Consider the following 22,064-nt stretch of genomic DNA (forward strand, 5'->3'; position numbering starts at 1 on the left):
CAGGGCTGAATCCAGGCTGAATAAGCTAGAGGGGGGATTCCACCCTGGCACTCGTGAGCACCAGGGTCCAGGAGCAACAGGCTCCACAAAAAGGCTGCCCCAGTGTCTGTGTCCCAGGGCGAGCTGCGGTTGCCTCCCGTCTCCAGGAGACTCACTAGGATCAGCAGGCAGGTCTGACCCAGGCTCCTTTCAGATCACTGCTTCTGCCCTGGGTCCTGGAGCATGTGAGATTTTATGCACACCATTTACAAGTGGACTCTCCATTTCCCACAGCCCTCTGGTTGACCCTCAAAGCTTCCCCACTCCTTGGGGAGAACCTGTGTGGTTGTACTTCTCACATCTGTGCGCCACCTACCCGGGGTATGTGTCTCGACTATACCGCATCTCTGCCCCTCCTCCGACTGTCTCCTTGTGGTTCCTCCCTTTTTGGCTGTTGTTTTTATTTGTTTAAGTTGATATATTTTGACTGTGAATTAAATATATTTTATCCTTTAAACATAACGCCGTTTAACATTTAGCCCTGAGACAATGAAGTAAACATCTTTTGTTTGGTTTTTTGTTGTTGTTGTTTTTGGTTTTTTAACTTTCTTGGAGTATAGCTGACTTACAGTGTTGTGTTAGTTCCAGGTATACAGCAAAGTAATTCATATATATATATATATATGTATATATATATATATATATATCTCCATTCTTTTTCAGATTCTTTTCTCATATAGGTTATCATAGAATACTGAGTAAAGTTCCCTGTGCTATGGTTCTTTCTTTACGTATTATTTTTTGTCATCAATAATTTCTCTGTAAATAGCTGTAACTTTGATGTGCCCATGGGAGGAGGTGGGCTCTGGGTCTTTATACATCACCATCTTGGCTAGTCCATGACCATAAGTAATATTTAAAACTGTTTTTCATATTGCACTATTATTAAATTAATATATATATTCACCATGAAGATTTCCAAAATTTTCAGAAAAATAAATATTCTCAGAAAAAAATTGCTAGACATTTCTGGAAGAAAAGTCTTCCTCCACTCTCTTGGATCAGTTCAGTTCAGTTCAGTTGCTCAGTCGTGTCTGGCTCTTTGCGACACCATGAACCGCAGCATGCCAGGCCTCCCTATCCATCACCAACTCCTGGAGTCCACCCAAACCCATGTCCATTGAGTTGGTGGTGCCATCCAACCATCTCATCCTCTGTCATCCCCTTCTCCTTCTGCCCTCAATCTTTCCCAGAATCAGGGTCTTTTCAAATGAGTCAGCTCTTCGCATCAGGTGGCCAAAGTATTGGAATTTCAGCTTCAACATCAGACCTTCCAATGAACACCCAGGACTGATCTCCTTTAGGATGGACTGATTGGATCTCCTTGTAGTCCAAGGGACTCTCAAGAGTCTTCTCCAACACCACAGTTCAAAAGCATCAATTCTTCGGCACTCAGCTTTCTTTAGAGTCCAACTCTCACATCCATATGTGACCACTGGAAAAATCATAGCCTTGACAAGACGGACCTTTGTTGCCAAAGTAATGTCTCTGCTTTTTAATATGCTGTCTAGGCTGGTCATAACTTTCCTTCCAAGGAGCAAGCGTCTTTTAATTCCATGGCTGCAGTCACCATCTGCAGCTCTCCTGGGTAAATTTTACTTAACAGTACCTACATTTGCCACTTCACTTAACTAGTAAGCATTGCTCATGTTCTGCTCTGTGCAGACCTGGATTAAGGGGCTGCACAATATTCTCTGACGAGATGGACCATAATTTCCCACATTTATGTTACTTCCAATGTTCCACAATTGCAATGACAAAAAAAAAAATGTTTTAGAGCAGGAAGCATTTGTGGAGAAAGCTTTTTCTGATTTTAAGATTCTTTCTTTAGACTAAATGAAAGTGAAAGTGAAGTCGCTCAGTCGTGTCTGACTCTTCGCGACCCCATGGACTGCAGCCCACCAGGCTCCTCCGTCCATGGGATTTTCCAGGCAAGAGTACTGGAATGGGGTGCCATTGCCTTCTCCACCTGTAATTTCTCTTTCATGAGGGGCCATTGCTCTGTCCAAATAGGCTCGTCATTTTTTCAAGTCATTTGAATAATTGTATTGTTTGTTAAATGAGCAGTGGCCCCCAGGGAAAATGTGGAATGTATATCTGAGCTTGCCATATCTTATATCTTTTTATTAAAAGCATATATCTTACTTTTCCTTAGCAACTATGAAGTGTCTTGTATGTTAGCACTTTATAGATTGGTGAATATATTTATTATATCATATTATAATATACATTTATTATATCATATTATAATATATTTATTATATATAAATATATAGTTATATATCAATATATCATATATTATATATTTATTAATAGTTTAAAATCTCTTTAGTTTTTCTGTAAGAAAAACTTTTTGTAAGAGGAAGTTAATGTTTAGTAATTAATGTTTTAAAATCTTATTTTATTTGGAAATGACCTAGCTATTCAATAAACTTTTATTATTTAGTTTAGTACAACTGTAGAAATTTAAGTTATCCCAATCTTAAGAGATTATTTTAGATTATAATAATAGATTGTTCTATTAAAAATATAATTTTTTAAAGGATGCTTTACATGTGGAAATAAGAACCATTTAAAAGGGGACTGCCCTAAGAAAGCTAAAAAAAAAAAAAGGAAAAAATAAAAATAAAAACCCTCCAAAAACCTGCCCTCGCTGCCGTAGAGAAATACATTGGGCCAAAGACTGTAAGTCTAAATTTGATGTTGAAGGAAAACCTATTCCAGGAAACTCCAAGCAGGGACTCCCCCAGGTCCCCTTCAACAAAAATCTGGGGCAAATTCCATCTTTTACCTGAAACCCTCAACATCTGGCAGTGCTGCCGTCAATATACCAGCTTTGTTTTTAGATAATATGAAGTTAATGAGCTCTATTTAAATTCAAACTCATGTGAACTAAAAAAGAAAAAATCAATATTAAATATAATGTTTATTTAAATATAAATATAACAAATATAATTGTTTCCTAATCTAATTAAGACATGTCTCAAGTCATCAACATTATATAATACTTTTATTATGTCTAGGTTTAAGGGAAACTAAATTTGTCAACAAAAAGGTAACTCTTTAGACTAAAGGCAGGATAATTTTGAAGGGGCTTGCAACTACGCCAGGTTGCTTTCCCAAAGGACTGACGCCATTTCCCTCCTGTCCAGCATGAGCTTGCTGCTCACGGAGACAATGTTACATCAGGGCATGGCATCACCCAGTCTCATTCATTCATCTACGGTGACTGAACACTGAGCCAGTGACCCTGGGATGAACCAGATATGAGCAGGACTGTGCAGCTGAGCAGAGAAGAAAAGATGAACACACCAATAACTAGCACAAAGTTAGCAGGGGATGTCAGGGCGAACGCAGTGCGACCTCTTCACAGGGAGAGAGCGTCTTTGTTCAAACTGGCCCAGATAGTGGACCTGTGGTGGGTTTGCAGGAGAGTCAAGCGATGGTGAAAAATAGTTGTTTCATTGACTGACGTACCTGTACGCCTCTTTGCAGTGGCGAGTCTGGGGCAGGGAAAACAGAGACCACCAAGCTCATCCTGCAGTTCCTGGCCACCATCAGCGGCCAGCATTCGTGGATTGAGCAGCAGGTCCTGGAAGCCAACCCCATCCTGGAAGGTAAGCAGCCACCCACCAGACCAGCCTCCTTCCCAGGCTCTGCAGGCTGGTGACTTCCTGCCAGGCGGTGCTCCTGGGGAAGAAGGATAGGGCAAGCCATAAACTTTCAGCAACTTCTCAGGATTCCCCAGGACACGAAAGACAAGGATGGGGTGGATGGCAGTGTGGCGGCTGCCAGGAAGCACGGAAAAGAAAGACTGATGACCTTATTAGCGTTCACAGGTGTGTTTTCCATACACGGAATCTTAAGCATTCCTTTAAAAAAGAATCCAAGATAAAATCAATTTGGGAAATTCTGGGATTGGATTGTTGATACACAGAAGGATCCCAAATGTATTATGCTAAAAGTAGCCAGACCCTCTATTTTTTTTCATTTACCGCACAAGTGAGGATGTGTGCACAAAAAGATCTTTCTTTATGCAGTCACATCATCAAACAGCTCTATGGAATGCACTTCAGGTCATACTGCAACCCAGATGCCATCTGGGCTAACCTCCATGCCCGGGCTTATGCCAGCTCTCGTCACTCTCCTTGCAAGCCAGCCCTCTCTAGCCTAGTCTCTACCCCGCAGCCCGAGCAATCTTTCTCAAATGCACCCAAACTTCCTCAGGAGGCTTGCTGCTTCCCTCATTGCCCCTGGGACTAATTCCGAACTTCTTAGCTTCACGTTCAAGGTTCTTCGCTACTTGGCCCCACCTGGGAATGGTTCCATCCATCTTCCTCTGCTTTTCTCCTGTATCCTACGGTCCAGCCGAATTTCCCTTCCTGAAAGCACACTTCATGCTTTCTGACCTCCTAACCTTTAGCTGCACTTTGACTTCCTCTTAGCAAACCCTTGGCCGCCACCACTGTCTGGTGTGAGCCTACCCATCCTTCAATTCTGGACTTAGCTACCTCCTCTGAGAAACCTTCCCAGAAGATCTCACTAAAAGTAAAATTTCTATTCTCTGCTCCCATCGTGGGCATCATCCTCTGGCCCGTAGCCTTTGGAAATGCCAAGACAATCCGAAACGACAACTCAAGCCGCTTCGGGAAGTACATTGACATCTACTTCACCTCCAGTGGGGTGATTGAGGGGGCGCGCATCGAGCAGTTTCTCCTGGAGAAATCCCGGGTCTGCCGGCAGGTAAGGCCTCTGCCTACTACCCTGGTCCTGGGGAACCTCCCCTTGCCCCAGGATGGGAGTCCGGGGATTGGGGAGGCTTCCAAGAGAGTTCCTTTCCGTCGCTCTCCATACCTCTCTCCCTCCTCCCGGGACCCCCGCAGGCCTTGTCTCACTGCCATCGAACCCTGGCCTGAGATGGGCCAGGGACCCCTAGAATTGGGCAATGATGGTTCTTCCCCAATATTCAAGGAAATGATAGGGCTTTCTGTTTTGAATTTTCCATCTATATAATTGTCTTCATTATTTGGTGCTTACTACTCCTCACCTCTATTAGAATTAATTCTGAGGCCGGGTAAGTCCTCAACTGGGGGTGGGTGTTTCTTCAGATGCATTAGGGACCCTGTCAGAAGGACCTAGATGACACTGTCCAGAAGACCCCCTGGCCAGGAAGTGAGGTGGCATATGGTTTTTGTTGTCACGTGGGGCCTCGTACTCACAAGGGCCCCGCATTTGGTTTAGTGCTCTGTTGCCACCATCTTGAAATTCTTAATAACTCTTTAGAGAGACTCTCCATGTTTTCAGGTTGCACTGTGCCCCACAGATCAAGTAGACAGTCCTGGCTGACAAAGACCCCAAAGCATGACAGCCACATCAGCAGAGTTAACAGGGCCTTGTTGAGGGTAGGATACTCCTCTCATGTAACATTTAAATAATTTAAACATTTAAATAACATTTAAACATTTAAATAATGTTTAAAAATGCAGAAGACCCAGCTAGGTAAACCTGTGGAAGTCAGGTCCCCAGGGGTCACGAGGTGATAGGAAGCCTTCGTTGCTGTTATTGTTGCTCAGTTGCTAAGTTGACCCCACGAGGCTCCTCTGTCCAAGGGATTTCCCCAGCAAGAATACTGAGTGGGTTGCCATTTCCTTCTCTAGGGGATCTTCCTGCAGGATCAAATCTGTGTCTCCCACATCTCTTGCATTAGCAGATGGATTCTTTTGCCACTGAGACACCAGGGAAGGCTTTCCTAGACTGTAGAGCTGGGAATTCTGAGTCAGAGAGCCCGGATGTGAATCCTGACACCTTGCTTTGCCTGTGACTCTGGACTGCGGGGGCAGTCAGGCTACAGGGAAGTGCCAGGGAGTGACGCTCTGCATGGAGCTGTCAGGATGAACGCCGTGGGTGAGGCCAGCGACCAGGCGTGCTCATCCCTTGGGTCAATGCCGAGCCCTGCTGGCTGGGGAGCAGGGAGACTGGGACAGGGCTGGGGCCAGGAGACAGTTCTGAGGGCCCGGAGCCTCAGGGAAGCTGCTTACGAGCTCCGGGCCCTCCCTCCCTGCCAGGCCCCGGAGGAGCGGAACTACCACATCTTCTATTGTATGCTCCTGGGGATGAGTGCCGAGGAGAAGAAGCTGCTGGGCCTGGGGACGCCCTCGGAGTACCACTACCTCACCATGGTGAGGCCTCCGCCCCTCCCCGACCCGCCTCCCCCTCCCACCTCTCCCTGCCCTGCCTCTTACAATGAGGAAGTAAGAGGGGCCAGTTCTTGCTCAACACTGGTTTACAGCCTCATAAAAGCCCTGAGCCTGGGCGGGCACTGGGGGCTCCCTTTCCCCTTCTCCACTCCGCCCTTCTGTGTTTGGCATCCACTTCACAGCCAGCAGAGGATTACTCCTGGCCATGAGAGTCCTACCCTTGCGCGTGCGCTTCCTTGTTTTCTGCAGAGCCTGTAGTCCTGCCCCACAAGCCTCACCTTCCTTCGGTCCTAATGGACAGAAGGCTCCTGGCCACCCCGTAGCTCCCCCCTCATTTCATCCCAGTCACCATCCTCCTAGGTGCCCCTAGAACTTGAACTCCAGGAGAGCAGAGGCCTTGCTCGGTTGTGTCCCCACGCCCGGAGCATTGCCACACAAGCAGTCTCACAAGTTGGGCTTGCACCGTTGACAAGCGAATGAATGAGATCCGCCTCTTGACGCTCTCTCGTGCCTAGCCCCTGTCTCGCCTGTCTCTGCCCGAGGCCTTCATCATCTCTTGCCTAGACCATGGTGCTGCTTTCCTACTGAGTGCCCCCTCTCCCCAGACTTGAGCCCGAATCTATCATCCACCCCACAGATCTCCCATACAGGGCACCTGACAGACCATATTCCTGGTCACAGCTCTTTGGAAGTTCCTTGTGGCTCCTTGGCAAGGTTTCCAAGTCCCTCCAGATCCCACCATCTGCCAACCTCTCCTCCTCCACATGACCCCAGCCTCTTTGCAACCTTTCTGCCTCCCATCTCACAGCCTAACTCAAGCTGATACCTGCCAAAACCCTGTGCCGCTATAAAGCTCAACCTGTGGAACCAGCTCAGGTGCCTCCTCCAGGAAGCCTTTCCCTGGTTTCCAGGAGGGCTGGCCAAGCCCCCTTTTGTCTCAGCATCTGTAAAAGCCTATGACATAATCTTTCTGCCCCCTCTCCTGGATGCAACAGCATGCAGAGCAGGGCCAGCTCTCTCCATTAATGAATTCCCAGTAAGTACCTCACCATAATCCTGCCTTTGGAAATACCTTTGTGTATTTTATAAGCTTGGTCCTCCAGGTGGTCCCATGGGACCCACCCAGAGCCAATGAAGTGTCACTTACTAGGGGCCTTTGGCTGAGTCCCTGATATATCCTTGCCTTGCTGGCCCTACAATGGAGAAGGCCCCCAAAAGCTGATGTGTTCAATCTTTCAGGGGAACTGTACTTCCTGTGAGGGGCTCAATGACGCCAAGGACTATGCCCATGTCCGCTCGGCCATGAAGATACTCATGTTCTCTGACTCTGAGAACTGGGACCTCAGCAAGCTGCTGGCCACTATTCTCCACCTGGGGAATGTGGAGTTCATGGGTAATGCTGTTTCCACCCAAAGTACACCCCCCTGGGGAGGAAGAATGGGGACTAGAGGAGGAAGAAACCCCTGTGGGATCTCATCCAAAGGGCCCATCAAAGTCACAGTGTGTTGGAAAGGTACATTAGGAATTTTAGCCGTATTTTGGAGGTCTTGTGGAGTTAGGGGGAAGATGCCAAAGTTTAGGGCCCTCCAAAGGTGAAGACATTGATCAATCATCCCTAACTTTTGGCTGGAAACCCAAAGGGTAAACAAAGCCTTGCACGAACTTTGAGTAAGCAAAGCCAGGCATGAACTTGCAAGCCATTTCTGAACAGCCAGTTGGTCTGGAGACTCGAGGGTCCGGGACTGTTTTGTTAATGCCCCAAGTGCCTGACAGCAATTACTGACAATCCTCTCTGGAATCCTCTCTGGAAGAAAGCAACATCAACTTAGATTACAAATTATTCCCTTAAACAGTTTCAAACACAACATCCAGCATGCATCCAAAAATAAATAGGAACAAGGAAATGAGATATTATGAGCAAGGACCAGCAGTCATAATAGACAATAAAAACAGAGCCACAAAGGCTTCAGAGATTGGGATAGCTGAGCACAGACCACAAAGCACCTATGCTTGTTATATTCAAGAAAGAAAGAGCCAAGCTTGAAAATTTAGACAGGGAACTAGAAAGTATAAAAAAGTGACATTACAGATTTTAAAGTGAACCGCATCAAAATTCCAAAGTTAAAAAAGTTAAAACCAAAATGAGCTCTATGGATGAGTTTAACCTCCAGTTTTATAATGTGAAAAAGGAGAAAAAGTCAGAAAAAAAAACTGTGTGTACAGCACAGAAAGACAAAAAAGATGGAAAATATAAAAGAGAAAACAGGAGACCTAGAAGATAACAGTGAGAAGATATAGTATACATTTAATTAGAGTTCTAAAGGGAAAGAGAAACTGTGTGTGCCGCATGGAAAAAGAAAAAAGATGGAAAATAGGAACTTCCCTAGAGGTCCAGTGGCTAAGACTCCACGTTACCAATCCAGGGTTTCCAGGTTCGATCCTGGGCCAGAGAACTAGATCTCACATGCCGCAATTAAAGGACCCGAATGCCGCAACAAAGACCCAGCGCAGCCAAATAATAAACAAGTAAATATTTTTTAAAAGGTGGAAAGAGTAAAAGATGGAGTAGCAGCCCTCAAAGATAGAGTGAGAGGAAGTAGAATACATTCAATCAAAGTTCTAAAGGGAAAGAGAGGGTTGGGACCGAAGCACTTGAAGATTATGGCTGGCTCTAGATCCAATGAAAGACACCGACTCACACAGCAGTGGGGAAAAGACAGACTTTTCAATGAACTGTTCCAGAGCGACTGGGTATTCATGTAGAAACCAAGAACCACTATCTCAGATCATATAAGGAAATCTACTCCAGCAAGCTGCAGCTGGCTGAGCAAACGGCACTTCTGCTGGTAAACAGTGGGTGCTGACAAGCAGGGGGCATCAGGACACGGAACATCATCAAATGGGACGTTGAGGAAATGAAACCAGGCAGAAGAATGCAGAGAGCCCACACACACAATTTAAACACAGATAAAATTAAATGCTACAGGGCTTCGCTGGTGGCTCAGCCGTAAAGAATCTGCCTGCCAAAGCAGGAGACGTGGGTTCGATCCCTGATCTGGGAAGATCCCACATGCTGTGGGGCAACTAAGCTACAACTGTCGAGCCTGTGCCCTAAAGCCCAGGAACCACAGCAAGAGAAGCCACGCCCTGCAACTAGAGAGTAGCCTCCCCTCCCTGCAATTAGAAAGAGAGCCAGTGCAGCGCCCAAGACCCGGCACAGCAAAAATTAGATAAAGAAACATTTTTTTAAAAAATTAAATGCTACAATGGAACGCAGGTAGTTAGATGACACACAAGTAAACGGGTAAAATTAAATGCAGCTTAGTGGTTAAATCAGTGAGGGACAAGGAGGCCTGGCATGTTGTAGTCCATGGGGTCACAGTCAGACTCAACTGAACAACTGAACAGCAACAGGGATTAACATATAGGTAGTAAAAAGATAAGGAAAAGCCAAGGAAGTGGTTTCTGTGGTGGTCAGGAGAATATCGCCTTCGGTAGAGGAGCTGGTCTGAGCCGGAAAGGTCGTGGGAGGCCCCGGCTGTTTGGGAAGCTCTGGGTTTGGCTTTAGTGGTTGCTTTACAATGTTGACATTATAATTACCCATTATAACATACCTTTGGGTTTTATGCATTTCTTATCCATACGGGTTAGTTTACAATTTTCAAGTCTAAAGAAGAAAAAAAATGACAGAAACAGCTTTCTTCCCTCCCTGCAGCTCAGCGGCCCTAAAGGGAGGGACTCAAAGGGGAGGGATTGAACCAGGAGACGGGTCTGGAGACTTGCCGCAGAGCTGGGCCCTGCTTCATCCTTTGCTGAATGAATGAGCACACCTAGGTTTCCAAGGACAGCAGAGTGGATGGAAGGAGACCAACGGGTCTTCCTCTCCCTTGATAGACCCCACCCGCCCCACCGGCACCAGACTTCTCCCTCCAATAGTGTCAGACTCCCCTTTGAGTCAGGATCTCAGTCTGGGCAGCGGGGGACATACCCTGTGAACAGTGGTTAGAAGCAAAGTGTTGATAGTCCCCAGAGAGGCCACGGCGCTCAGAGGGGGCCTGGGAGAGGCCGTGCCCGGCACCCAGGGATGGCTGTCTCTGAGCCATGCGTCTGGGACAGCCTCCCGGGGCCTCTGTCCCATGCCTTCAGGCCACTTTGCCTCTCAGGGCCATTGCTTCTCTCTGCAGCTGCGGTCTTTGAGAACCTGGACTCCTGTGACGTGATGGAGACCCCCGCCTTTCCCACCGTGATGAAGTTACTGGAGGTAACTCTGCTCTTCTGTCCGCCAGCCTCCTTTTTTTGTGAGCAGCCCCAGGGCCTGGGCTGGCAGCCCTTCCCAGTCTCAGGTTCCTGCCTCCCAGGCTCTCGCTCACACTCTCCCCTCCAACTCCCCTGTGGCGCACTGCAGGCCCTAGACGTGGGAATCAGGCCCGTGGAGCTAATCATTAACAAAGTCCGGGAACTGATCACTTTGGCTTGAACATGTGTTTCTTGCCCTTTCCCTGACCTTCTTGCTCTTCCAGGGCCTTTGTTCAACTTCCTACCCCACCCATTCCCCAGGTTGTCCCCACTCAACCAATCTGAGGCCTTTACAGCAAGACATCCTCACCCCATATCCTGGTCCCCAGGGCCTCTCCATGAGTTGTGCTCTTCTGGGCTGATGGAATGTACTCAGACCATTCCCCTGCATGTTATATTTGTTGTTTTTTGGCTTTGCCACACTGCTGGCCCTGTAGGCATTTAGGCTGTGACCGCTGATACTTGTACTTTTTATGTAACTTGCAAATCAGGAAACTCAGGTTCAATCTCTGGGTCAGGAAGATCCCCTGGGGATGAAAATGGGAACCTACTCCAGTATTCTTGCCTAGAGAATTCCATGGGCACAAGAGCCTGGTGGGTTATAGTCTATGGGGTTGCAAAGAGTTGGATGACTGAGAGACTGACACTTTCACTTTCACACAGCATGTGGGATCTTAGTTCTCCAGTGAGGGATAGAACCTGTGTCCCTTGCATTGCAAGCACAGAGTCTTAACTGCTGGACCACCAGGGAAGTTTCCCCTGCACATTATTAAAGAGATCAAATAGAGCCTTGACTTGGAGGACAAGTGATGGGGCTTTGGAATCACACCCCACTAACAGGTTCAGTGGGAAATTAATAGAATCAGAAGAGGGAAAAAACCCATCACATTAGGTAGGCACATTTTGCTGCTAACGTTTTTCATGCGGTTGCAGGTTTCTTATAAACTTTGGGGATTTGCCAGCCAAGTCTTCTCTGCATGTGGGAAGGACTCCATCCAGACTCCTCTTGTTAACTTGGGCCTCCAGATTCCAGCAGGAGTGCCTTCTGCTGAGGTGTATTCAGATGTCAGTGGCCAGGCCTCAGAGCCCTCCACGCCCACTGTTTTCCAGGGTCCACCCGATGGTGGGCCCAGTACCAGGATACCAACACAAGACTGGTCAACCAAGCAGCTAGCATGCTCAGTGCCCACCCAGCTGGCACATCCTTCCCTGACACGGATATCCCTGTGCTCAGACTGACGCTGGACCAGTGCTGCCAGCATCCTGATTCTGGTCCTAGTCACAGGCATCTCCCATCCTCAGGCTTTGGGCATGGGATGTTTGGTCACGAGAGAGCATGTTGGCACCAGGCCCTGCTCTATCAGCTGTGATGCCAGCCCCTACCTGCCTTCCAGGTGAAGGACCAGGCCCTCCGAGACTGTCTGACCAAGCACTCCATCATCATCCGCGGGGAGTTTGTCACCAGGCCCCTGAACATCACTCAGGCTGCAGACCGGAGGGACGCCTTTGTCAAGGTGCAGAGTTGTGGGAGAAGGAGCCTACATTTCTAGGTATTGAGTGTAGCTCCTTACCTGGTGAGTGGACAGCAGGAAAGGGCAGAGAGCTGGGCAAGTCTTGACTCTGCCACTCCCCTGTCTGGTGACCGTGGGCTGCTAAGACTCTCCAGGGTGGTTTCTCGCCTTAAAGTAGGGGTGATCTCCCTCAGTAGGTCCAGTGTGCCTGCAGCCTTTCCAGGTAAACTTGGAGAAAGCAGCAGCCTTCCTCTCATGCATCAAAGCCTGTGGGTTCTACCCCATGTCTCTACAGGGCATCTATGGGCATCTCTTCCTGTGGATTGTCAAGAAGATCAATGCGGCAATTTTCACCCCACCTGCCCAGGACCCCAAAAATGTGCAAAGGACAATCGGCCTCCTGGACATATTTGGTTTTGAAAACTTCCAGAAAAATAGGTATGGAGGTCCCTGCACCTGCTTTCAGAAAAATGAGAGATAAGCGTAGGTCCTCCCTGAGCCAACTGGAGGGCAGCCATTCCTCCCCAGACTGGCTGGGAGCAGGGCCTCGCCTCCGCTCACAGATGCCACGGTGAGTCCCTCAGCAAAACTGTGTCCTTCCTCAGTGAGACAGTTCACGCTCATCCCCTGGCATCCACAAGGTGTCTAGAAAAGGCCATATAGCTAAGAGCATCATGAGAGTCAGGCTGACACTCCAGCATTCATCACCCGTCTCAGGCTATCCACGCTTCTCACAAACTAGAGTGAATTCTCACATGCGGTTAAGGTGAAAGTGGAAATCAGTAATACTAATGTGACTGCATCCTTGGGTGGACTATCATACTAGGTGATGGGGAAGGCAGGGGATTTGGGGCCCATCCCCAATTTTTCAGTCTGATAAGGGTAAGGTGAGGCAGGACACTTCTCACCCCAGCCTGGAGGCTGAAGAGCTGGGGAAATGAAGCAGGTCAGAAAAGTAATTCCCAGCTAAGACTGCGATGAAGACTGGAGTGGAAGTAGACAGAGGCAGCAAGGGGAGCCAGGCCGTGGAGCTAGCCGAGGGCAGGCGATGCTCTGGGGAAGTACCATCAAAGGGCCAGATGAGGAAACAAGGGCATGGGGACAAGCAAGCAGGAAGTGCCCTCCGCGTGCAACCTAGCTTCCCAAGTGAGCCTGGCTCATTTAAAGCACTGGTGAGACAGAGCCTAGGCCTGGTTCTGTTACCAAATGGAATTCAGATCTGCTCACCCAAAGTGCACCAAAGCCAGTCTACTGACACCGGGCTGTGGTGAAGCAAAGCACAGCACTTACCCGAACTGCCTTCTGCAAGGGTGCACCGAGTACTCTTGTCAACTGCAGAAAAGTGCATGACCTAAAAGTTGAGACTTATGTTTTATTCAGCAGACATTCCTAGAACCTCAAGCCCAGGAGACAGCCTCTCAAATCATTCTGAGAAAAATGCTCCGAGGAGGCGAGGGTGGAGCCAGGATACATAGAAGTTTTTTGCAACAAAGGGCAGGTAGAACATCAGAAGATTATTGTTAATAAGAGGAAACTAGGTATCTCAAGTTAAGGTATTTAGCGCTTTTCTGTGCATGAAAGATGCGAGAGTCTAGGTTCACTGACATCGTCCCTCTGAAATGAATCTCGGGTTTCTGGGGCCGGCACTCTGTGTTTGCACATCCTGAGTTTCTTCAAGCTGTACTGTTGTGAGTGGCTGCAATCTGACGGGCTTCCCTACTGGCTCAGCAGTAAAGACTCCGCCCGCATGCAGGAGATGGGGGTTCGATTCCTGGGCCAGGAAGATCCCCTAGAGGAGGAAATGGCAACCCACTCCAGTATTCTTGCCTGGAAAATCCCATGGACAGAGGAGCCTGGCGGGCTACAGGGCAAAGGATCTCAAAGAGTTGGGCATGACTGAGTGGCTGAGCGCAGAGGCAGTCTGACGACTGCTGGCTGGCCAGTGTTCCTGGTCTCCATCCTGAGTTCCCTCAGGGCTCATTGTCAGGGGTGGCTGCAATCGCTGATGGCTACCACATCACTCCACACTGGCCAGGCAGTGTGTTAACTCTCTTGGGTTAACAGACCTGAACAACCAGCCTGAGGAACCATAAGGTTTTGCACAAATGGGCAACCCATCCTGAGGAAGAAATGCCTAAGTGAGACCCAAAGTGAAAGAAAGTGAAAGTGGAGTCGCTCAGTCGTGTCCGACTCTTTGTGACCCCATGGACTGCAGCCCACCAGGCTCCTCCGCCCATGGGTTCTCCAGGCAGAATACTGGAGTGGCTTGCCATTTCCTTCTCCAGGGGATCTTCCTGACCCAAGGACTGAACCCAGGTCTCCCGCATTGCAGGAAGACGCTTTAACCTCTGAGCCACCAGGGGTGGCTGAACCAAAAGAGCAGGTCAGAGAAAGGAGGGTCTCGCCTGTGTGAAGACTTAGAATTAGAGAAGGGCAGGTGCCCTCACCTGGAGTGAGGTGGCAACTCACTCCAGTATTCTTGCATGGAGAATTCCATGGACAAGAGGAGCCTAGCAGGCTACAGTCCATGGGGTCACAGAGAGTCAGACACGGCTAACTGACTATCACTCACAGAGTCCCCTGCGTCCATTCCCTGGCAGCGTTGGGCAGGCTTTCCACTGTGTCACTGTCTGTCTGGATCCTGAAAATAATGGGAGCTCAGGTCCACAAGGATTCAAAGCAGGGGGAGAGCAGGGTGGGGTGGGGATCAGATCTGCACGTCCGAAGCCTCTGTCTAGTGGCCACGGAGAGTGGTTGGAGGGGTGAGGCTGGAGGCAGAGAGAGCCATGAGGCGGTTGTTACTGTGCTCCAGGTGAGAGAGAAGGGTGACCTGGATTAAGGGAGCGGCAGTGGGAGTGAAAAGAAGCCAGCAGATCAGGTGCTGTGTTGGATAGAGCGCAGCCAGACTTTGGCAACGGGTTGGAGCTGGGGACGAGGGAGAGGTGTCAGGTATGCTGGCCTGGTTTCTGACCCGAGCCAGGGGTGATGAGTGGAGGGGCCACTTCTGGAGGTGAAATGGAGCCCAGGAGGAAGAATGAGTGGGAGGACTCGGGGAGGGGAAAGGGGTATGTCTGATTGATGCAAAGGAGCCCAGCCATCAATGACGGGTCTCCAGGAGCTCGTCTTAATACCAAAGCCACGTACCCATGGGGCAGGGTGGCTACTGGACCCTTGGCCCCCAGAGATTGTCTCCATGTCAGGACAGCCTAGCTTGGCAGAGGATCCTACTGGGGACCTTATGGAGTCAAAGTCAGGGCTTGATGCTAAGTGGAGCCTCCTCATTTCTCTGAATCTGTTTGCGGGATGGAGGAGGGGATGGAGGTGGGGGCAGGGGAAGAGGGAGGCAGTCCACTGGCCTGTATGGTGTTTGGGGGTGCGCTCTGTGGGTGCACACGTGTGGGGCTGTGTGCCAGGGGTTGGCTGCAGTGGCAACCAAGCCAACCTTGCCCCCCCGGGGCGGTGCTGCGCCTGCAGCTTCGAGCAGCTCTGCATCAACCTGGCCAACGAGCATCTGCAGCAGCTCTTTGTGCGGCACGTGTTCACCGTGGAGCAGGAGGAGTACCGCGCGGAGAGCATCGCCTGGGACTACATCCACTACACCGACAACCGGCCCACCCTGGACCTGCTGGCCCTCAAGCCCATGAGCATCATCTCCCTCCTGGATGAGGAGAGCCGCTTCCCACAGGTGCGCCCCGGGCCCGCCCCCCTCAGGGCCAGACCCCATGCCTGGGAAACTCCACGGCTGCTGAAACCGCTGCCTGGGGGTTGGCAGAGTAGCCCCCGCCTTCCAGCCTTCCTCTCCTTCAAGGCTTGCCTCCTGGAGGAAGGCACCTGAGCCCCCCCTCACTTCTGCTCCTCAGCATAGATTATTTAGATTCAGGAACATACCCCGAGAGAGGGCTGGTTGAGCCTTGTGGGCCAAGAGCAGCACGGACTGCAAGACGAGGCAACACTTTCCTTCTTGCTTTGGGGGACTCTGCGTGTCTCTGGGGAGATGGACTCTCAGGTAGTCAGTAAGAGCTCTGATCCAGAGAAGGGAGATGCTCTGCTCCCCGGGAAGGCTACAGCCAGCGAGCTGGCAGCCGCTCTTTCCGCCTCAGCCCTCACTCAGGGAACAAGCCCCTGCCCTTGACGCATCTGTTTGCTGTCTGTAGAAAGGCCCTCAGTCATTCTGAACCCAGTTGCTTTGCCCTTTGAGGGAGCCCCTGAGACCTGGGGGTGTACCCAGTGGCTGGGCTGTGGGTCCTCTGCCCATTGGGCATCCGTTCTTCCAGGGGACAGATGCCACCTTGCTGCAAAAGCTGAAGAGTGTCCACGCTAACAACAAGGACTTCCTGCAGCCCAAGAACATCCACGATGCCCAGTTTGGCATCGCCCACTTTGCTGGCCAGGTGCACTACCACGTAGAAGGTAGGTGAAGCTCCTCTCCACAGGCCCTTCCTTCCAAATCTGGAGCACCCCAGGGAGGCCGTAAGAAGGCTAGGTCATTTTGCAGAGGCAGCAATGGGACAGAGGGAATGGAATGGACCGGGCAGGCGTGTTTGTGTTCTGTTTTGTTCGTAATAGTTCTACTGAGAAATAATTCACATACCGTAGAATTCACTCATTTGAAGTCAACAACTCAATGGTTTTTTTAGTATATTCATAGACTTGTGCAGCTGTTGCCACAATTTTAGAACATTTACACCACCCCTCAAAAGAAAGCCCCACTAGGGACTTCCCTGGCAGTCCAAAGGTTAAGGCTCCATTCTTCTAATGCAGGGGGCTTGAGTTCAGAAAGACAAAAGGAACTCCCGTTAGCAGCCATTCCTCATTGCTTCCTAATTCTACCCAACCCCAGCAACTACTAATTCCTGTCTCTGTGGATTTGCCTGTTCTGGACATTTCACATAAATGGAATCGTACACCGTGCGACCTTTGTGACTGGCTTCTTTCACTGGGCATAGCGTTTTCAAGGCTCATTCCCATTGTAGAATGTTTCTGTACTGTTTCTTTATACTGCGGTACAACGGTCCACAGCACAGATACGCCACTTACTGTTTATCCTTTCATCAGCTGATGGATACTTTTGGCCATTATGAGTAATGTTGCTATTAACACTCATGTACAAGCTTTTATGTGGACATATGTTTTCACTTCTTTGGGACACATATCTGAGAGAGGAATTGCTGGGTCGTGTGATATTTCTATTTAACTTTTGGGATAAGCACCATTTTACATTCCTATTAGCAATGTATGAATTTTCCAATTCCTACAGCTCCTTACCAACACATGTTAATTGTTTTCTTTTTTTTAATTGCAATAACCTTATCAGATATAGAATTTGCAAATATTTTCTCCTATTCTGTGGGATATCTTTTCACTCTCTTGGTAGTGAAAGTGTATATGTTGAGATAAGGTCAGGCATGTTTTTAAAGATTTTATTTATCTGTTGGCTGCGCTGGGTCTTCATTGCTGCACGTGGGCTTTCTCTGGCTGTGGCAAGCAGGGGGTCCTCTCTAGCTGCAGTGTGGTGTGAGGGCTTCTCAGTGCGGGGGCTTCTCTTGTTGCGGAGCACAGGCTGTAGGGTGCAAGGGCTTCAGCAGCTGCAGGGCGCAGGCTCAGTAGCTGTGGCATGTGGGCCCTGAAGCTCACAGGCCTCGGGAGTTGTGGCGTGTGGGGTTAATTGCCCCATAGCATGTGGGATCTCCCTGGACCAGGGATATAACCCACCTCTCCTGCATTGACAGGTGGATTCTTAACCACTTGACCACCAGGGAAGTCCCAAGCATAGTTTCGATTAGAGCAATTAGGGGCTGAACTGGCCAAGCTGCTGGTGTGCTTAGAAAAATGGGAGAGGTGGCCAGCGTGTGCTGTCATCAGGAAAGTGAGGCGGGAAGCCAGAGGGTCACTCTGTGGCTTGTATGAAGACCTGAGGAGCTGCTGTGGTCTAACTGGAAACTTGGAGTCAGGGGTGCTCCAAGCACACTTTTCAGGTGGAGGGGCAAGGCAGCAGGAGGGGCTGCTGTTTCCACATGGAGGAACGGAGGTGTTCCGAGACCAGGGGACTATTTCTGTTGGAGGAATGAGGAGGTAAGGGGGCTCCTTTATAACTCCCAGCAGATCCTGGCTTTGGGGCTTTTCCGAAAGGGGGAGACCAGAGCCAGTGGGACTTCAGAATTCCAGAACACAAAGACACTGAGCACATCAACCTCGGTGGGCTACTCAAGGCCAAGCTTTAGTTTTTGAAGTGATCTGCCACTTCCATGCATGCTAAGAATAAGGTAACTTTCTTTCTAGGTTTTCGGAGCACAGAATTCCATTAATGCTCCTTAAAACTGAGCCTGCTGGGTTTTTTTCAGTGCCCTGCTGTCTTCATGACTTAAGCCCCATTACTCTGTCTTTTGGCGGGGATGGGGTGGGGGGGAGGTTTCAGCCCAGGTGTGCCTCAATCATCCCCCTGGGGCAGGGAGGCTCTGTCTAAGCCTGGAAGGGCGCAGGGTAACATCACGTGCCTGCTCACCCCATCTGCAGAAGTCTGTCTTCTTGCACAGGGCTGAGAGAGGGGCTTATGTGCCAGCCTCCTCTTCAGGTGGCCTGGAGCCTGGCAAAGCAAGCTTGCTCTCACCACTCTCAGCTTGGTGAGGGCGGCTCGGTTTGAGCTCTTGGTCCAGTCTTCCCCTCTCACAGCACGTGCCAGCAGAGAGGGAATCAAGCTTCCTTCTTCCACCATTGACATGGCCTTTCAGACCCCATACGAGGCTGTGCAGGCATGCACAGAGCACCCCACTAGAAAGGGGTGACTTAAAGGCAGAGGACAAGTCGGAGTCGGGCGCATGTGGGGTGCAGCCCTCAGCAGGCCCCCAGGCATCGTCTGGCCTGGTTTTGAGAAGCAACCGTTCTCTGGTGCCTTCTTCTTGCCGTTCCATGCCCTGCCTCAGGCAGGTCCACTCTCTCCCATGGCAGGAGGGGAGACGTGCTGTCCGCTCGCCCCCAGACCCACGCTGTGTCCCCTGGCCAACATTCCCATAGCAACGTTCCACAAAGAGGCTCAGGAGTGCATTTTCTCACAGTCCCAGAGGCCAGGAGTCCAAGACAAACGTCAGCAGGACCAGATCCTTCTGAAATCTCTCCCTGGCATCTTTCTTGTTCCCATGCGTTCCTCTTCTTGTAGCACACCGCTCCGACTGGGTTAGAACCCACCCTAACAGCCTCATTTTACCTCCCTTACCTCCTCAAAGGCCCTCTCTCCACACACATTCTGAGTTACTACAGGTTAGGGCTTTCGCATATGGATTTGGGGGGCAAACAGCTCAGCCCATACACGCCCCTCTCCCTAATTTCTAGAGTCTCACTCCTTAAGCTGGAGGGCCCTCCAACTCTAGCATGTTGTTCCAAGGCCCCAGAGCAAGGTTGGTAGAAGGCCTTGGGGCGCCTAGGCCCTCAGAGTCTCCTTAGTAAGCGGCCGACATGCTTCATTCCCAAACCTGCTGGGTCCAGGCCCATGCATGTGTGTGCACATGTGTGTTCACGCAAGTGCTCATGCGTATGTGCACACACTGCCTATGGGCACATGTTCAATTCCAAGACCAATGCAGTTTATACTTATAATGAGAAAAGAAATACGTCTTCAGTTCAGTTCAGTTCAGTCGCTCAGTCGTGTCCAACTCTTTGCGACCCCATGAATCGCAGCACGCCAGGCCTCCCTGTCCATCACCAACTCCCGGAGTTCACTCAGACTCACGTCCATCAAGTCAGTGATGCCATCCAGCCATCTCATCCTCTGTCGTCCCCTTCTCCTCCTGCCCCCAATCCCTCCCAGCATCAGGGTCTTTGCCAATGAGTCGACTCTTCGCATGAGGTGGCCAGAGTACTGGAGCTTCAGCTTTAGCATCATTCCTTGCAAAGAAATTCCAGGGCTGATCTCCTTCAGAATGGATTGATTGGATCTCCTTGCAGTCCAAGGGACTTTCAAGAGTCTTCTCCAACACCACGGTTCAAAAGCATCAATTCTTTGGCACTCAGCCTTCTTCACAGTCCAACTCTCACATCCATACATGACCACAGGAAAAACCATAGCCTTGACTAGACGGACCTTAGTTGGCAAAGTAATGTCTCTGCTTTTGAATATGCTATCTAGGTTGGTCATAACTTGTCTTCCATGGAGTGTCTTTTAATTTCATGGCTGCAGTCACCATCTGCAGTGATTTGGGAGCCCAAAAAAATAAAGTCTGACACTTTCCACTGTTTCCCCATCTATTTCCCATGAAGTGATGGGACCAGATGCCATGATCTTCGTTTTCTGAATGTTGAGCTTTAAGCCAACTTTTTCACTCTCCACTTTCACTTTCATCAAGAGGCTCTTTAGCTCCTCTTCACTTTCTGCCATAAGGGTGGTGTCATCTGCATATCTGAGGTTATTGATATTTCTCCCGGCAATCTTGATTCCAGCTTGTGTTTCTTCCATCCAGTGTTTCTCATGATGGACTCTGCATATAAGTTTTAGGACCTCATAATCAGCAGGTCACCTACCCTGCCCCGTATCCTCGAAGCCAGGAAGCCAAGTGGTGTTTAATTTCTTTCCTTTCCCCGTTTCGGGCTTCCAGGAAGAGCAAAGCAGTGATTCCTGAGCCCCCTTGCTGGTTCCACGGGGACATGTGAAGCAGCTGCTCCTGTACAGACAGGCTTCTGGGGGAGGGTGGGCCTCCTAGCAGGAGTGGCCAGGCCTTCCTGTCCAGATTGCAAGCTCCCTGGATGCAGCCAGGTTGCCAGATTTTCAGAAGTTATGGGGCTGGGCGGGCTTCTTCACTTTCTCCTTTTCCTTCTCTTCTGTTTTGGCTCCCTTATGTAGACAAGTGGTGGCTCAATCAGACTTGCCCAGAGTTCCCCAGAATTTCAGAGCCCTGACGAGAATCCACAGGCACCACCCTCGGGAGGTCTAAACCGCACAATGAGTGCACACTCTGCTGTGCTGCTAGCGGGTGGATATGGCAGTGACAGCAGGGGGAGGGCCAGGATGTTGAGGGGAAGGGACTCGCTCCCACCCGTGGTCCACCCGGGGAGCTGCGGCTGATGGAACAGATGGGAAGGCCTCTGGCTTCCCTAAGCTGAGTGACAGGGCCCAGGTGAAGGGCCACACAGGGCAGATGGGAGCCACGTGCGGGTCAGTAGGGCCACCTGGAACAGATGACGCTGGAGCTGTCCTTGAAGCACAAGCCAGCATTATCCCGGAGGGCTCAGAAGGGAAGAACGCCCCAGAAATCTCTTGGGGCCATAGGCCATCAGGAGAGGGGAGGCCCCTGGGGTGGGGCACAGGTACCAGGGGAGAGGGGAGGCCCCTGGGGTGGGGCACAGGTACCAGGGGAGAGGGGAGGCCCCTGGGGTGGGGCACAGGTACCAGGGGAGAGGGGAGGCCCCTGGGGTGGGTGCAAGCTCGGATGAGGGAGTTTGGGGTGGGGATGGAGGGTTGTGGGGGCTGCAGGGAGTAGGTGTGACATGACTTGGTGCTCAGCGCAGGCACTGATGCCAAGCCGTGGGGAGGTGGAGGCGGGCATGGCGGCCTCCTGCCTGCGCCTCCCCCTCCCCTCCCCGGTCTGAGCTGGCGGGGGATGGGGCTCTGCTTCCCCACAGGCTTCCTGGAGAAGAATCGGGATGTGCTGAACAGGGACGTCCTCGCCCTGGTCCACTCCTCCCAAAACAAGTTCCTGCGGGAGATATTCGGGCTGGAGTCCAAGGAAAGCAGACGGGGCCCTGGGACCATCGTCCGGGTGAAGGCGGGCAGCCAGCAGTTCAAGGTGGGCTCTGGTGGCCCTGCTCTGCCCGGGGTCTGGGGGGCAGATAGGCATGGAGAGGCCCCGCTGCTTGGACTCTGCAGTTGGAGATTCTCAACTGGGGTGCAGAGGCGACTGAAACGGGGCTGAGGCACTGTGGGGGTAGTGGCCAGGGGCAGGAGCACAGAACTGCCTGCTTCCCAGTGAGTAGTGGTCTCTGTATGGCTCACTGAGTTTGTTTATGTTATTTCTTTCCATATTGGTCTCTGTGT

At 50.4% G+C, this 22,064-nt stretch overlaps 1 protein-coding gene across 1 annotated transcript in view; it reads left to right on the forward strand.

Annotated features, from left to right (window-relative positions):
• Window positions 1-22,064, forward strand: part of MYO7B (myosin VIIB) — a 77,148-nt gene that overhangs the window by 14,564 nt on the left and 40,520 nt on the right. Inside the window, exons 5-14 of the mRNA XM_018065839.1 lie at window positions 3,535-3,656; window positions 4,640-4,782; window positions 6,105-6,218; window positions 7,476-7,629; window positions 10,421-10,497; window positions 11,927-12,046; window positions 12,339-12,481; window positions 15,518-15,728; window positions 16,318-16,453; window positions 21,653-21,816. Coding sequence (XP_017921328.1) covers window positions 3,535-3,656; window positions 4,640-4,782; window positions 6,105-6,218; window positions 7,476-7,629; window positions 10,421-10,497; window positions 11,927-12,046; window positions 12,339-12,481; window positions 15,518-15,728; window positions 16,318-16,453; window positions 21,653-21,816 — 1,384 coding nt within the window. The remainder of the gene's footprint in view (window positions 1-3,534; window positions 3,657-4,639; window positions 4,783-6,104; window positions 6,219-7,475; window positions 7,630-10,420; window positions 10,498-11,926; window positions 12,047-12,338; window positions 12,482-15,517; window positions 15,729-16,317; window positions 16,454-21,652; window positions 21,817-22,064) is intronic.

Source organism: Capra hircus, chromosome 2, assembly GCF_001704415.2.
Source record: "Capra hircus breed San Clemente chromosome 2, ASM170441v1, whole genome shotgun sequence".
Classification (NCBI taxonomy): domain Eukaryota; kingdom Metazoa; phylum Chordata; class Mammalia; order Artiodactyla; family Bovidae; genus Capra; species Capra hircus.